The sequence below is a fragment of the Tursiops truncatus genome, chromosome 3, assembly GCF_011762595.2.
Source record: "Tursiops truncatus isolate mTurTru1 chromosome 3, mTurTru1.mat.Y, whole genome shotgun sequence".
Classification (NCBI taxonomy): Eukaryota; Metazoa; Chordata; class Mammalia; order Artiodactyla; family Delphinidae; genus Tursiops; species Tursiops truncatus.
This window is the reverse complement of record NC_047036.1, coordinates 143,659,395-143,675,401: the sequence shown is the minus strand read 5'-3', so window position 1 is coordinate 143,675,401 and position 16,007 is coordinate 143,659,395. Positions and strand designations below refer to the sequence as shown.

The 16,007-nt window shown below is 44.8% G+C and overlaps 1 protein-coding gene across 1 annotated transcript in view; it reads right to left on the bottom strand.

Annotated features, from left to right (window-relative positions):
• Positions 1 to 16,007, bottom strand: part of WWC1 (WW and C2 domain containing 1) — a 153,105-nt gene that overhangs the window by 63,804 nt on the left and 73,294 nt on the right. Inside the window, exons 2-3 of the mRNA XM_033853548.2 lie at positions 12,244 to 12,353; positions 2,222 to 2,425 (exon numbers count right to left, since the gene is read on the bottom strand). Of these exons, the coding sequence (XP_033709439.1) occupies positions 2,222 to 2,425; positions 12,244 to 12,353 (314 nt within the window). The remainder of the gene's footprint in view (positions 1 to 2,221; positions 2,426 to 12,243; positions 12,354 to 16,007) is intronic.

Genomic DNA, 16,007 nt, shown 5'->3' with positions numbered 1-16,007 from the left:
GCCTCCAGAACTGTGGGAAAATAAATGTCTGTGTTGAAGCCACCCACTCTGTGGTATTTTGTTATGGCAGTCCCCAGCTGACTAAGATAGATTAAGTGCTAAAACCCTCATGATGATCTCTAGGACATTATTTGACCTAGAAATAGCTAATGAGTGTAATCCAGTTCTTTTCTATAATCTGAGGTTGTTTTTTTTTTCTTGAATTGCCAAGGAACGGGGCGGGGCTGGGACAGTGAATAAACCACTCACAGTCCTCCTCCCAGACCAAACTTCTCAAAGACAGGGGTAGTGTTTAAGGACCCAGCCAAGCCACGGACACCCTGACACTGTGGCCTAATGCTGGCCCTTTGGCCCACAATGCAGGTGTTGTTGGGACAGAAGGAACTTATATGTTTGCAACTTATCACCTCTTGGCAGCTGTAAGACCCTGGGCATGTTATTGGTCTTCTCTAGGCTGCAGATTCCTTATCTGTTACAGGAGGATATTAACTGTGCTTGACCATAGAACTGTTATGAGAATTAACTGAAATAACATATTTAGACTGTAGGCTAGCATGTAGTAAGCACTCATTAAACATAGGAAAGTATTAGTTATTAAAAAGAGTGGTAGGGGGCTTCCCTGGTGGCGCAGTGGTTGAGAGTCCACCTGCCGATGCGGGGGACGCGGGTTCGTGCCCCAGTCTGGGAAGATCCCACATGCCGTGGAGCGGCTGGGCCCGTGAGCCATGGCTGCGGAGCCTGCGTGTCCGGAGCCTGTGCTCCGCAACGGGAGAAGCCACAAGAGTGAGACGCCCGGGTACCACCAAAAAAAAAAAAAAAAAAAACAGTGGTAGGGACTTCCCTGGTGGTCCAGTGGTAAAGAACCAGCCTTCCAATGCAGGGGACGTGGGTTCAATCCCTGGTTGGGGAACAAAGATCCCACATGCCGCAGGGCAACTAAGCCCATGCACCACAACTACTGAGCTCACACGCCTCAACTAGAGAGCCTGCGTGCCGCAAACTACAGAGCCCTTGCGTTCTGGAGCCCGCACGTCACAACTAGAGAGAGAAAACCCGCACACCACTGCTAGAGAGAAGCCTGTGCACCATGATGAAAGATTCCGCATGCCTGAACAAAGATCCCACGTGCTGACGCAGCCAAAAAAATAAAAAATAAGAGAAAATAAATATTAAAAAAATTTTTAATTTCTAAAAAGTTAAAAAAAAAGTGGTAAATTACCAAAAAAAAAAAACCCTCAACACATCAGAAAAGGTCAACGGGCTCCTCGAAAGCTACTGATCTGGCATCTCCCTATGCTGGGAATGAGGACTGGGGACCCTGCCATGCCTCTTCTCCTCCTGCAGAAACCAGGGAGACAGGAAATCTCCTCCACTCAGAAATACCGACAGCAGCGTATAAGCAGATGTACTGTGATATGTGTTATGAACAAAATAAACAGAGAGCCATTACAGAGGCTAATGCTGGGGAAGGGAGTCTGTGGATGGGGATGTCAGAAGCAAACCTCTCAGAGGACATGACCTGAAGGAAGAGACTGGAAGGGTGAGAAGGAGCCAGCTGTGCAAACAGACCAATAGAAAAGCTTCCTAGGCAGGGGAGCAGCAATTCAAAAGCCCCAAGGTGGAAAGGTGCGGGGCAGGCGAGGGGAGCACGATGTACGTACTCAGCGCATCTGGAGCCTAGTGAATGAGAGCCTGTGATGAGGTGGGAGTGGCCAGCAGGAGCCTGATCACGTGTGACTGTGTGGGTTATGGAAAGAGCAATGGGACAAAATACACATAACATAAAACTTACCACTTTAACCATTTTAAAATATACAGCTCAGGGGCATTAAAGACATTCGTACTGTTGTGCAGCCCTCACCACCATCCATCTCCAGAACTTTTTCATCTTCCCAAACTGAAACTATCCATTAACCAAGAACTCCCCACTGCCCCCAGCCACCGAAGGGCTTTCAATAAGAAGACAGGTAATAAGTCTGGCATTTTGAGCTGACAAATGAATGAACGGAAATGGAATGAAAATGGTAGATGAATCACTGCAAAGCACAAGTAGGAGCCGGAAAACAGTAGAGAGGGTGGTGGTTTGGACAAGGAGTGGAGATGAACGAAAATAGGTAGATCTGAGAAACGCTGAGAGGCAACAGAGGCAAGACTCAGTGTGGCCACTCCCTCCTCCCTGTAGCTGTGTTTGTGGGTGTCCTGGGGCGGGGGAGGTACTCACAGCTGACCTGGGAGCCCAGCTTGTGCTCCCAGACGGCGTGAAGCTGTTGATACTCCTGCTGCGCGAGCTCCAAGCGCTGCTGCTTCACCTGGTAGATCTCCTTTTGTGCACTCAGGGCCTCCTGGGCCACCACCAGGTAATCCTTCAGCATGTGCTCCTGCTCCCGCCGCCATTGTACCCGGGGATCCTCAATCTGAGTGGTTTCTAGAACAGACGCCAGAGACCCTAGGTTAGCACCTCACAAATGTCTGTTGAGTTGGTGGCCTGTAGAATCTACTACCAGAAAACAAAAAGCATAATAAGTAGAAAATCACAATAAATGTGAATGGGTTAAACTTACCTATTAAACAACAGAGACTCTTCCTTTGGATTAAGCAAACAAACACACACACACAAACCAGGATCAGTTTACAAACCTGAAGTCAGTCTGTCTGGGAACAGCCAGAGGAAGGGCCAGATATGAGGTCTAATCTAGACAGAGAGGCTCAACAACATTATAGACGCTTAAGATCATTCGTTTTGGCAAAGAGTAAAGGAAAGTAAAATAACTGATATTTCAGAGGATATGAAGAAATACTGTGTTGGAAATGTAAATTAGAACAGCCTTACTAGAAGGTTATCTGACCATGAAAATCAAGAGCCTTAAAACGTTAATACCCTTTGTCCAATAATTTCTCCTGTAGTAATTTATTATAAAAAGCAATAAATTCAGGCAAAAATGCATTTGTACAAAACCATAATAATCATCAAGCACTTATTTAATGTTTACTCTATGCCAAGCACTATTCTAATTACTTTATATCTATTTACTCCTCCAATCCTTACATTAACCCTACAGGGAAGATTCTTTTATTACCCCCATTAAACAAAAGAGAAAACTGAGACATAAAGAGGTTAAGTGACTTGCTCAAGGTCACACAGGAAATAACTGCTCAAATAAGTATGCTATATTTACATAATACACTAAAACAGCCATTAAAAATAATGTCTTCGAAAAAAATTTTAAAAAAACCAGAAAGGTGCTTATGATATAAAAGTGAGTAGAAGTACTGGGTGCAAAACTGCATGAATAATTTTGTATTTATCAAAATACATATATACATTCTCAAAAAGATTAGGAGGAAACTTAACAAATTATCAACAGCAGATATGTCTTGATGGTAGGATGCCTTTTCTTCATTCTTTTTTTATTTTTTAAAATTATGTGTACAATAAATATGTATAGTGATAACTTGGGAAAAAGTCAGAAGACAAAAAATTTTTTTAAAAAAGGGTAGCTGGCGGCTGAGCAGATGTCAAAGAGGTCAAAACCATGTCCAAGTACCAATGCCCGTTGACTGTCAACTCCTCAGTCATTTCCCAGTTGGTGGGTGGGGTAAGGGGCAACTAACACACCGGAAATTGTCTAATCACAGCCCTATGGTGAATCCAGCCTGTAGATAGGTTTTGCTTAGCCCAAAGAACTTTATTAATTTTGAACTGATTACTGGTATGTAAAAACAAGGAGATTTATACATTAAAATCCCGATGTCTGGTTTTTCTTGATCATTCAGAAGCTCTGGCCACTGTGGGTCCACAATTTCTCTGCTTCATTCATTTATGTCATGTGTGTGGCTCCTGAGGGCTTTGAGTTTGTACCTCCTTTTGCAGTCCCTTTAGCTCTCAATCCTCCTGAATAGGCCCCAATGAGTATTTCCAATGAAAGAAAGAAGAGACGGGAAGAATAATCCAAGAGATAGCAGGGCCACATTCTCATGCCTGCCAATAATCACTGTGTTACAATGGGCAGGCTGCTTGACCTCTCTGAGTCTACTTTTCTAATTATAAAAGAGGATAATGGGCCCTGCCTCACTGCTTCCCAGGAAGCTGTAGTGTACTTACACCCAGGTAAAGTAAACAAATGATGGTGAGAGTAAAGCCAAAACTATTCAATTCTTCAAGCTCTCCTCCTCCCTTTTTCTGGGAAAGAAAACAAGGTGTGAAGATGGCCAGCAGGGGCCAAAAAATTGCTTCCCACAAAGAAAGCTTTGCAACTCTTCAACCAAGTAAGATGGAGGGACACTTGCAAGAGAAGAAAAAAAGCGGGAGGAGAGAATTTACAAAGCTGGGCTGAAAGACTGTGGGGTCCCATTTCCCATCAGCAGATGTGGCTTCCCTCAGGGTTAGGGACTCCTGGGTTCCCCTCAGGGGTCCCGCATTTCTGGCTGACACGGGCCACAGAAAAGAAAAGAAACATGGCCAGGGTGAAGATGTTTTTTAAAGTTTGTCATATTTTTAAAAATTTACATTTTGGGGAAAAATATTGAAAAATACAAAAAAAGAAAAATCTCACAATTCCACCATTGCAAATTCGTAAAGTAAGAAATGAGAGTTTAAATCTCTCCAATCCTACCTCCTAGAGGTAACTGCCGTTAGGAGTCTCACACACTAACAGATATTGCCCTATGATTATATACAAACCTGTTTATACATACATAGCTACACACACAAATTTATTTTTAATGTAAAGTGGCCCATGTCATGTATATTGGTCTGCAATTTGCTTTCATCTCCAAATGATATATCATGTTCATTTTCCCTTGTAGGTACATAAAGATTTACCTCAATTTTTAATTTATCCTTTTTTTTCATTTGTACCACTGTTTTTACTTATTCATTTTTACTTTTTACTTACCTCAATCATTTAAATGGTTGCATAGTACTCCATGGTATGGTACTAAGATTTATTTATGATAGGGCTTGAGTGGTCTCCCAGACCACTACCAGGAAACATCCGGATTGTTTTCAGTTCTTTTGCTACCACAACCAATGCTGTAGTGAGGATTCTTAAAAGCATACTTCTATGAACGTGTGCTATTATTAATTCTGTAGTGTAAAAAGAGGAATTCCTTAAAAGAGGAACTACTGGGTCAGTGGGTATACACATCTTAAATTTTAACAGACACTAGCAAATTATCGTCCCAAAGGTTGTACCAATTTTTATCCTCACAGACAGTCTTATGAGACTGCCTTTTCCCCCAGACTCTCAGCAAAATTGCTTTAAAAAACAAACAAACAAAAAGGTTGGTACTTCATCCAGTACACTGGGTCCACTCAGCATATTATAATTAGCTATGGAGCTTCAAAAAACAAAAATAAAAACAAAAGCCTGAATTCTGCCCCCAGAACACTTAACATCAGAGTTTCCAAGAGTAGGGCCCAGGCATTGGCAGTTTTAAGCTTCGTCAGGTAACTGCTGTGCAGCCCATGTCCAAGAACGCCTGTTTGCATAGTAGAATCACTGGGGGAAATTTTTTAAATCCCGATGCTCAGACCCCACCCCTGGACCAATTAAATCAGGATCTCTGGGGGTGGGAAGGAGGCAATGGTGACCCGCAAAGCTCCCCAAACAATTTCAACATATCACCTGCTAAGAGGTGACAACACAGGTGCGCTGAGCAGTCACTGAAGATGGCAGGCAAGGCTGGCAGGTGCGATGCTGGGCTCCAGATAGAATCACCTGCCAGAGGGCTAGGTGAAATGCTGGGTCCCTGACAACTGCCCTGGGGCACCCCTGGATGGATCCTCCCCATGGTGCTCTGGGTTTAATCTGAGAGTGGCGCCCTCCCTTTGGAGGCCGCGCTCCTTGGAGTATAAAAGCACGTGAGAGGCTTAATTGAAGGCTGGCTTGGCTACCATTTTTGATGACCCAGGCTTTCTTCTGTAGCACAAACCAACACGGATAGATGGATGCACAGGCAGACAAACACAACCCACAACCCCACACCAGAACACTGGTTTCAACCTGGTTGCCTGTTGGAAATTACCCAGAGATTTCCATTTAATTGGTCTGCAGTATTAAAGGGGGCATCAATACACTGTTTAAATCACCTTTATTAAGGCGTAATTTAAATACAATGAAGCGCAATCATCTAAAGTGTAGACTTGGATATGTTTTGACAAACGCATACACCATAAACTACCACTTGTTATCAATGTGTAAATGGTTCCTTTACCCTGCAGTCCTGTGTCAGTCACTTCCACCCACTTCCTCCCTCCGGTTCTGTCTTAGAACTTCATGACAATGGAATCAAGCAGTATGTGCTCTTTGGATCTCACCTCCTTCACTTGGCATAAGGCTTTTGAGACTCATTTAGGTTGTATCAGTCGTCCATTTTTTGTTATTGTGGAATAACAGTCTATTGCATGAACACAGCATAACTCACTTTTTGATCAACTTTTGGGTTGCTGTTTGAGATTATTATGAATAAGGCTGTAATGAACATGCATGCACAAGTCTTTGCAATGTCTGCATTTTGCTTAGGTAAAACTATCTAGGGGTGGAACTGTTGGCTTGTGTGTTAATTATATGTTGAATTTTATAAGAAACTAAAAAACTGTTTTCCAAAATGGTTGTTCTGATCTACATCCTCACTAGTAGTGAATTAGAGTTCCAGTTCCTCCACCTCCTCACCAACCACTGGTACTGTCAATCCTTTTCATTTTAGTCATTACAGTGGGTGTATAGTCATACCTCATTGTAGATTTAATTCCTATTTCCCTAATGACTGATTATGTAAAGCATATTTTTATGTGTTTCTTGGCCACTTGTATGTCTTCTTTAGTGAAGTGTCTATTTAAATCTTTTGCTCATACTTTTTATTGCGTTGTTGGGCTTCTTACTATTAAGGTGTAAGGGTTCTTTTTATATTCTTGATACGGATCTGCTGTCAGATATATGTATTGCAAATATTTTCTCCTTATATGTAGCTTGCTTTTTCAGTTTCTTAATGGTCTTTTGAAGAGCAGAAGTTTTAATTCAATGAAGCCCAATTATTACTTTTTTCTTGTATGCTTAGTGCTTTCTGTGCCTTGTCCAAAAAAAACCTTTGCCTACCCTAAAATCTTGCAGATTTTCTCCTTAGTCTCCTTCTCGAAGTGTTCTAGTCTTAGCTTTTTTTTTTTTTTTTTTTGGCGGTACACGGGCCTCTCACTGTTGTGGCCTCTCCCGTTGCGGAGCAACAGGCTCCGGACGTGCAGGCTCAGCGGCCATGGCTCACGGGCCCAGCCGCTCTGCTGCATGTGGGATCTTCCCGGACCGGGGCACGAACCCGTGTCCCATGCATCGGCAGGCAGACTCTCAACCACTATGCCACCAGGGAAGCCCATAGTCTTAGCTTTTATGTTGAGGTCTGTGGTCCGTTCTGAATTTATTTTTACATATGGTGCGAGGTGGGGGTAGAAGTGGAGATGTATTTTTTTCCACATGGATACCAGTTGTACTAACAACTCTTGAAAAGACTGTCCTTTGGGGACAGCTCCCTAGGTGGCTGTAACGAGCTGTACTAACTGCTGTTCATCCTGAACTGGTCACACTCTGAGGGGTCCTCCCAAGCCCAGCCCCTTCTGCTGACGCTCCACTTCCTTAAGTCCACCTCACCAGAATAGATAACTTTACACCTGGGCAGGTTCTCAGAGATGTCCTTGGCCAACTATTTTTGAGTTCTTGTTTTTATTAAAGCTAAACATGGACATAGTTTAATCATTCAGCATGTCACGAACTCAGCTACATACAACATCATCCCTGTATCCCCTTCCCCCGCATGCCCCCTCTCCCCAAAATGCAGCTACTTCCAGTAAACATTTAGCCGATTGGGCGCAGCCATCATTGAGACCCAGTTCTTCAGCCTCCCCCAGGCTCCAGACCTCTACCTACAAACACACTCCACACTCACGCTCCATACAGCTCACACGTTCACCGCACTTCACACATCCCTCACCCCACCGCCTCTACCCATCACACGCCTGCTTTCTACGCGCACCACACGCGCACCCACGTGACTAACACTATTGAATTCTCTAACGGCTTGAACGACGATTGTCTTAAAAACAGCTGAACATCTGGAGAACGTCCATCCTTGTTAGTATGGAAATGAATGCAAACGAAAAACAACGAAGTAACAGTTTAAACCTGTGATGAATTTATCGAAAAGTAACTAGCCCCATACTGACTGATGAAGGTATGAGAAAAATAGTACCCTTATTGCTGTGGCAATACAGATTGATACGATCTTTTAGAAATACTTATCAAACTAGGAAGAGGTACCACAGGTCTCACAAGTGTTCATAATCTTTCACTTAGCGATCCTACGTTTGGAAATACAACTCCAGGAAAGTATCACAGAAGAAAAAAGCAATATGCATAAAGATTCTTCCCTAGTGTTATTTATTTATAACAAACAAATGGAAAGGACCCACAAGGTCAGCAATGGGGGGTATTATGGTACACTCATTATGTGTTAAAATGTATCAATACACCTATTTGATACATTAAAAATGACAAATATGAAGACTAGGCAGCATCTCTCAAATATTCATGACATAGTATGAAGAGAAAACAGCAGAACACACAACTTGATTACTGATTAAAACCATCTAATCATGCTGGATGTACACGGCAGTGGGAAAACTGAATACGGATAAATGAAATAATGAAAGAAGGTTATATCTTGGAAAGACTTGTCCATATTTGCTGTTTCCAATGCCTCCCCTCCGTTGTTTTTTAGACTCACTCTAGTCAGGCTTTTGCCCCCAGTCCTTGTCCAAAGCTGCCCTCCAAGTCAGGGTCACCAGCGTCACAGGGGTTTGCTAAATCTATTGGTCAATTCTCAGTCCTCTTCGTACTTGATCTGTCAGAAGCATTTGACGGGGTTGACATCTCTCTCCTCGGTATGCCTCCTTCACATGGCTGCCAAGACGCTCTCGCTTTCCTTCCCACCTTTCCGATCACTCCCCAGAATCATGACTGGTTTTCCTCTTCTCTGTACCTTCTCCTGTCTGAGGACCCCATGGCTCATTCTTTGATTGTCTTCTCTCTGTCTTGACTTATTCCTTTGGTGATCCCATCCAGTTTCATGTCTTTAATACTCTCTATATGCCAACAACTCCCATATACACATCTTCAGCCCAGATCTCTTTTCCAAACACCATATTCCTACATCAAACTGACCAGCGACATCTTCTCTCAGGTGTATAACAGGTATGGAAGATGCGACACATCCCAATGAACCCTTGGTCCTCCTTCCTAAACCCACTCCTCCTGCAGTTTTCTCCATCCAATAAATGGCAACTCCATCCTGCCAGCTGCTCAGGCCCAGAGAGGCTCATTTATCCCGTTCTTTCACACCCCATGTGCAATCTATCAGGAAAGCTTGTTGGCTCTGTCTTGAAAATACCTCCAGCTTCAGGCCACTTTTCACCACCTCTACCACTACGGCCTTGGTCTGGGGCACGGTCCTTTGTCACCTGGACTATTGCAATCATCTCTTACAAGTCTCCCTGCTTCTGCCCCTATTCCACTAAGGTCTATTCTCAGCAAAGCAGCCAGAGTGACCCTTTTAAGACATAAAACATGTCACGCCACTCATTTGCTTAAAATTTTCCAATGGCTCCCACCGTGTTGAATAAAAGCCTGAACCCTTCAGGTGGACCACTGCCCACACCCTGCTGGCCTGATCCCCTTCTCCCCGCTTCCTCACAAATTCTGCTATATGCCCACCTGCGTCCTTGCCATCCCTCAAGCAAGCTAAATGTGATCACGCGGTGGAGTTTTTGTTCGATCAGCTCTCTCTACTTGAAACGCTCTCCCCACCTCCTTCAAGTCTTAGCTCAAATCTCATTTTCTCGACAAGGTCTTCTTCCTGAAGACCTTTACCACTGTCCCTGCCCACCACCCACAAAGGCACCCCAGCACACCTCAGCCCCATGCTCTGCTTCCCCTTTTCCCGTAACACTGGTCATTGTCTAATATACTACATAATCTGCTTACTTATTCTGTTTATTTTCTGTTTCTCCTGCCAAGATGAAAGCTCTGTAAGGATAAGGATCATTGCCATTTTGAACTCTCACGTACCCCACGCTCCCAGAACAGTGCCTAGAACACTGTAGGAGGTCAATAAATATTTGCTGAATGAATGAACGCTGGATGGTGGATTTAATTGGTTGCTCAATTCTATTGTGTCTAGAACTCTTAAGAGAGTAATTTCGGTCAGTGGACACACAGAGGATTTGTCTGAGCCCACAGCTCTGAGTGTTTGGGCCTCGATGGTCACACACATACCACATCTGTATCACCGGCTCCGTCTGCGGAGGTGGTACCCTCCGTCCAATGAGAGCACCTTCCAGCCAAAAGAAAACCAGTAGCCCGATAGCTGGTAAAACTAGCAGAGAGAATTCTTCCTACTGTGATTCTCATTTACTCACCTCCCAACACATACCCCCACTTCTGCCATCATCCCCTCCAGAATAAACTCTGCCACTGCGTGATACTCCGTCCTTCTATCTCTCCAACAACTCCCAGAAGCACCTGAAAATCTCACTCCCACCATCAGATTTTAATGAGGGGGATGCACTCAGCAATTACAAACAGGAAAGGACTGATTAGGGGTCCTGTACATCAGTGTTTAACCCAGCATACCGTGCAGCCCTCCAAGCATTAACCTCATTCCCCATACATACTCAATTAGGCATATTTACTTCTCATTATCCCGTATGCAATCATGAATGCTAATAAAAACCTCGGCTACCACCAACAATGCAATTAATGCCATTAGCTGTCTCTCAGAAACTCTCCTATGCTTTGGTGCCAACAACAGTCTGCTCATTCACCCACTTGGTCGTGCGTTCATGCACGTATGCCCTTTTCTATGTAGCAAAGGTCAAGTGCACACCTACTAAGTGCCTTACCAGGCAAAGGCCTGGGACTAGACAGATGGATTAGACACTGTCCTGCTCTAGAAGAGCTAGTCTCAGTAGGTGAATGGTTATACTACAGAGCGTGAGGGGCACAGCAGAGGTATGACCAGGTGCTACTGAAACCCAGAGGAGGAGGTGGATGGAGAAGCCCGACTCCACTCCCAGCACCAGTTCAAATCCCAGCTCTGCCATGTTTTGACTCTGAGCGTTGAGCAGTCGATTTCTACCTCTGAGTCCCATTTATAAGGTGGGGATAATCACCCTAGCATGCCACAGGGAAGCTGGGATGCTTGAATGAGTGGTGTCTCTCCAGTTCCTCTCCCAGCACACAGCGCAGAGTACACACTCAGGAAACAGGGACCACTGGGATCTGGTGCCCTAATCTCAACCTTCAGAAACATGCCTTTGCATCCCATTTTCCTCTTGCCTGAAAGGACAAAAAGGAATCCCACAGTTCAGAAGGTGGAGAGCGAGACAGAGACATCCTCTTTCCTCTGTACACATGAACAAATGGGGCAGCGAATTTCCGAGGACAGGAATAGTCTTGGCCGAGAAGGTGCGTGACGGATGAGGCCCAAATACACATCAACTCTCCCCAGCTGGGGTACCTCGACCTGGGTTCTTCCACCTGTCAGACAACATGCTTCTGCCCGTATCAACCTATGCCTCCATCATAGGCAGAGAGACAAAGACACTAAGAATCTTCACTCTGGGTCAGGATACCTGGAGCACAGATACGATGTGAGGGTGGGCTGAACGGTGTGATGGGCTAGAGGCACATACGCTCAGCCCACTCCATGACAGACACATACGTGTGCATGCTGGCTGCTGGGGACCTGCTTTGGGGGCAGTGACTGCTCCAAAATGGTCTGGCAATGGCAAGGACACATCTACCTTATATGAAAAAAATCTGTATGCATGGAAATCAATATAGGTAAAAAAGAAAAAAAAGAATCTATGTACATATACACATAAACACGCATGACTGGGAAATTTCTGGAGTGATACACAAGAAATTGATAGCAGTGGTTGCCTCTGTAAAAGCGGGGAGATGGGTTGTGAGAGGTGGAGTTTTCGATTCTATTTAAAATCCTTCTGAACTGTTATTTATATATGAGCATACATTATCTATCTATATCTACACTGACATCTCTGTCTAACTCTACGTGAAACAAAACACAATCTGGCTTCATGAGTCCCTGCTGGTAGCTCTTCCAGACTTGGGGGGCTGGGCAGGAGGCAGAGGGATGGGCAGAGGGGATGGGAAGGGAGGACGGCCAGGAACTTACTGGTGTTGTGGTCTATGAAGTAATCGCCAACCTGTGGGTCGTACGCCTCTTCCCATCCCAGCGGCAACTCATCACTAATGCAGTCAGCAAAGGTGAGCGGTTTGGTGTACCTGGCAAGGGAGAAGAGAAACAGACTCCATCAGCCTACCGTCCCCAACACCCCGCAACACGTAGGTGCTCTCAACCTCCCTGCTCCTCTGCGCTGGCCCACCAGATCTAGAAGCTTTGCACTGTGACACCAGCTCTGCTGTCCCCGGGGAAGATGAACGCATAACTGGAGCAGCGGGATGGGAGCACCTGGGAGGGAGGCGGGGAATGTGCTCGGCTCCCAACTTTGCCACAAACTGGGCAGTGATTTGAGCAAGTCACCTGCTTTCTCTGGGCCTCTGTTCCTGCACCTCTAAGTGAGGGGGGGGGGGGGTCACAGGAAAGGGCTCGAGGGTCAAGTCTTACTTCCGGACTCGAACTCCAGCCCTCTCTGGCTGCTCCTCCTGCAGTTCACTTGTCCACCACAGCCCCAGCCATCCCCCCGGCTCTAGCCCATGCCTGTCCTACCTACTTCCCCTCTGGAAAGCTAGCTAACTGCAGCATCTAGAATAGCAGATGTTCCCTCCTTGTGAGTTTGGCCGTATTTCTTTGCTTCCTGGGCCGATTCCCAAATGCCTGTACCCACTGCTGTCCTTCCCTGCAAAATCCAGGCCAAACTGATCTTTTAGCGATAACCACCCTCTAAGTCACCATATTGTGGGGAGTGAGGTGGTGGTAATCACCCAGTCTTGGTGGCTAAGTCAGATGGACAGACAGACAAATCACCCAGCTAAACACACACAGGTTTTTCAAGGCTGGAAAACACCGTAAACCCTTGGTCAAGCACTTTAGCCAGCGTGCAGGGAGCCGGGAATCCAGGTACACAAAAGTCCGCCTGAACGGTGCTCCCAGACGGCCCCTTTGGGTTTTCCCCATAGCTGTATCTGCCTAAAATACATATTCTAATACTCCCCCTCTCCTGTCTGCTCCCAATCCCCTCCCAGTTCTGGAAGCCCGGAAGGCTCTGCTTCAACACTCTTTAGACAGATTGGCAAACTGATGTACCACGGGACAGGAGGAAAGATGAGTGAGACGGGGTCTAGGATTCCTGATCAAGAACTTCCCTCCAAGCCATACGAAATGACTCTCCCATCTTGTGCAATCCCCTTCCCTCTTAAACCCACTCCAAATCAAGCTTAAAGCAAAGTATGTGGGGGAAAAAGAAACACTGAAAGAGCCCCTGGTGGATTGACCTGGTGTGTTCATGGACCACTATATATCCAGGGTCTGGTAGGCTAAGAAAAGTATCTATTGACTGAAGGAATGGATAGCCCCAAAGCTTCTGTTGGTCAGTAATTTACTGCTGTACTGTGGGAGACAAAGGATGAGGGCAGAGGCGTATATGATATGCAACAGACTAAGCCCTATCCAGTAAGGATTCAATAAGCATCACTTACCAGCTGTGCGAGTGTGGCAACTTACTGTCGCTCTCTGAGCCTCAGTATTTTTATCTGAAATGTGGGGATAATAATAACTCTCCAGGTTGTCAAGTCAAATCAAGTCATGTTTGTAAAAACATTTAGTGCAGAGGCTGGTGCAAATGAACGCTCAAAGAACATTCTTCTCTGCTTCCCAGAAGGGGAAACGGAGACTAAGAAAGATTAAATAACATTCTCGATGTCCATAACAATGACAAAGCTGGGATTTCAAGCAAGGTACTCTGTCCTCAGAGCCCCTGCTGTGAGCCGAAAGGTTCTCTTGAAAGTTGACATCTTCAATGCATCTCCTGAGCCCCTCGCAAAATTACAAGGCACCGTCGTGGAGTAAAAGAAGGAAGAGGTGGGGAAGACACAGGTGATTTCCTCGGGTCAGAAGGCACTTCATTCAGGAGCGCCTTTGCCAACCTGGATAAAGTTTCTGCAAAGCTGTCTTCAGTCCACTCCACCGCTCCACCCCAAGCCCCGCCCAGACTTCAGAAACAAAAGACCATGTCCCTCAGTACCTCCTCCTCTTCCTCAAACTACTGTAAATGATTTGTTCCCACTTCCTTATGGAGAATGAAGACCAGTGACCAATGGCCAAATCTCATCCAACATCATTTCATCTAACACAGCTTTGAAAATGCCTCTGAAGGAAAACTATATACAGAGGCATACTCCTCCACGGCAAGTGGCTCTATTGGTGAGGACAGATAAATCTGGGAGGGAACAGGAATGCCTGAGCCAACCACAGTCAGACCTTTGTTTCTGACTCATTCCTCTCCCTGGGCTCAGCCCTGAGAAGCCCCACCTGCCAGCCTGGCTGGGGAGATGGGAATATTGTTAGTTACACTTTGCAACGTAGAAAATCAAGAAGATAAAGATTCATCTCCTCTCCACAGCTCCCTGAATCCCTGTGTGGATCATTACCTTTCAAAATTCTTCCCTGGGGACGAATTAAATGATTTCATCAATGGTGCATCTAAGCAACAGAAGCCTCATGATCGGTGCTCAATAAATATTTGTGGAATGGGTGAATACAATAATGAATACCTAAGAACAAAAAATAATGGTGTGTTCTATATTTTGCCAACATGGAAGGATGCTCTTAACACACTATGAGGAAAAGCAACATTGTTGAACAAGATATATACAATGGAATATCAGCTGTAAAAAGAAACGAAATTGAGTTATTTGTAGTGAGGTGGATGGACCTAGAGTCTGTCATACAGAGTGAAGTTAAGTCAGAAAAAGAAAAACAAATACTATATGCTAACGCATATATATGGAATCTAAAAAAAAAAAAAAAAAAGGTACTGATGAACCTAGTTGCAGGGCAGGAATAAAGAGGTAGACATAGAGAATGGACTTGAGGACATGGGGTAGGAGGGCGAAGCCAGGGCTAAGTGAGAGTAGCATCGACATACATACACTACCGAATGTAAAATAGATAGCTGGTGGGAAACAGCCGCATAGCACAGGGAGATCAGCTTGGTGCTCTGTGACCACCTAGAGGGGTGGGATAGGGAGGGTGGGAGGGAGGCTCAAGAGGGAGGGGATATGGGGACATGTGTATGCGTATGGCTGATTCACTTTGTTGTGCAACAGAAACTAACACAGTTATTGTGAAGCAATTATACTCCAATAAAGATCTATTAAGGAAAAAAAGCTACAGGATACTGTTACAGTATATGACATTTTGCCTAAAATGTGTATATGTTTATAGAAGAGGAACTGGAAAGATATACATTAAAATGCTATCTTGGTATAGGGATTTTAACATAATTTAACTTTTTGCTTTCTAATCATTTTTTTAACTAGTTTCTCTGTAATATTCCTGTTATCAGCTGGAATTAAAATATTTAATAATGGCTAAATCTGGGCCTAGAAAACAAGTTACGTACATATCATGTTCCTTCTCTGGGCCACAGGCACTCTTCCTCTATTTTACCAGTGAGAAAACACACCCAACGCCACAGAGTTGGCAAACACCAGAGGTATAACCTGAAGCCCCATTGCCTGACTACAGAACCTGAGCTTTGCTAATAAAAACTGACAAGACCAAGGGAGTCTCAGAACAATCTGGAACACAAAGGAAGCTATGCCCAAGATACAGATGATGAAGCCGGGCAGGGGGGAAATCTGAAGCAGGCAGAAGGTACCCAAGCTGCGTCCTATTTGCAACTTCAGTATTCTTTCTATATCTTGGTGCAAAGCTACTCAATACACTGGGATAATGCACAACTGCTTCACGAAAAG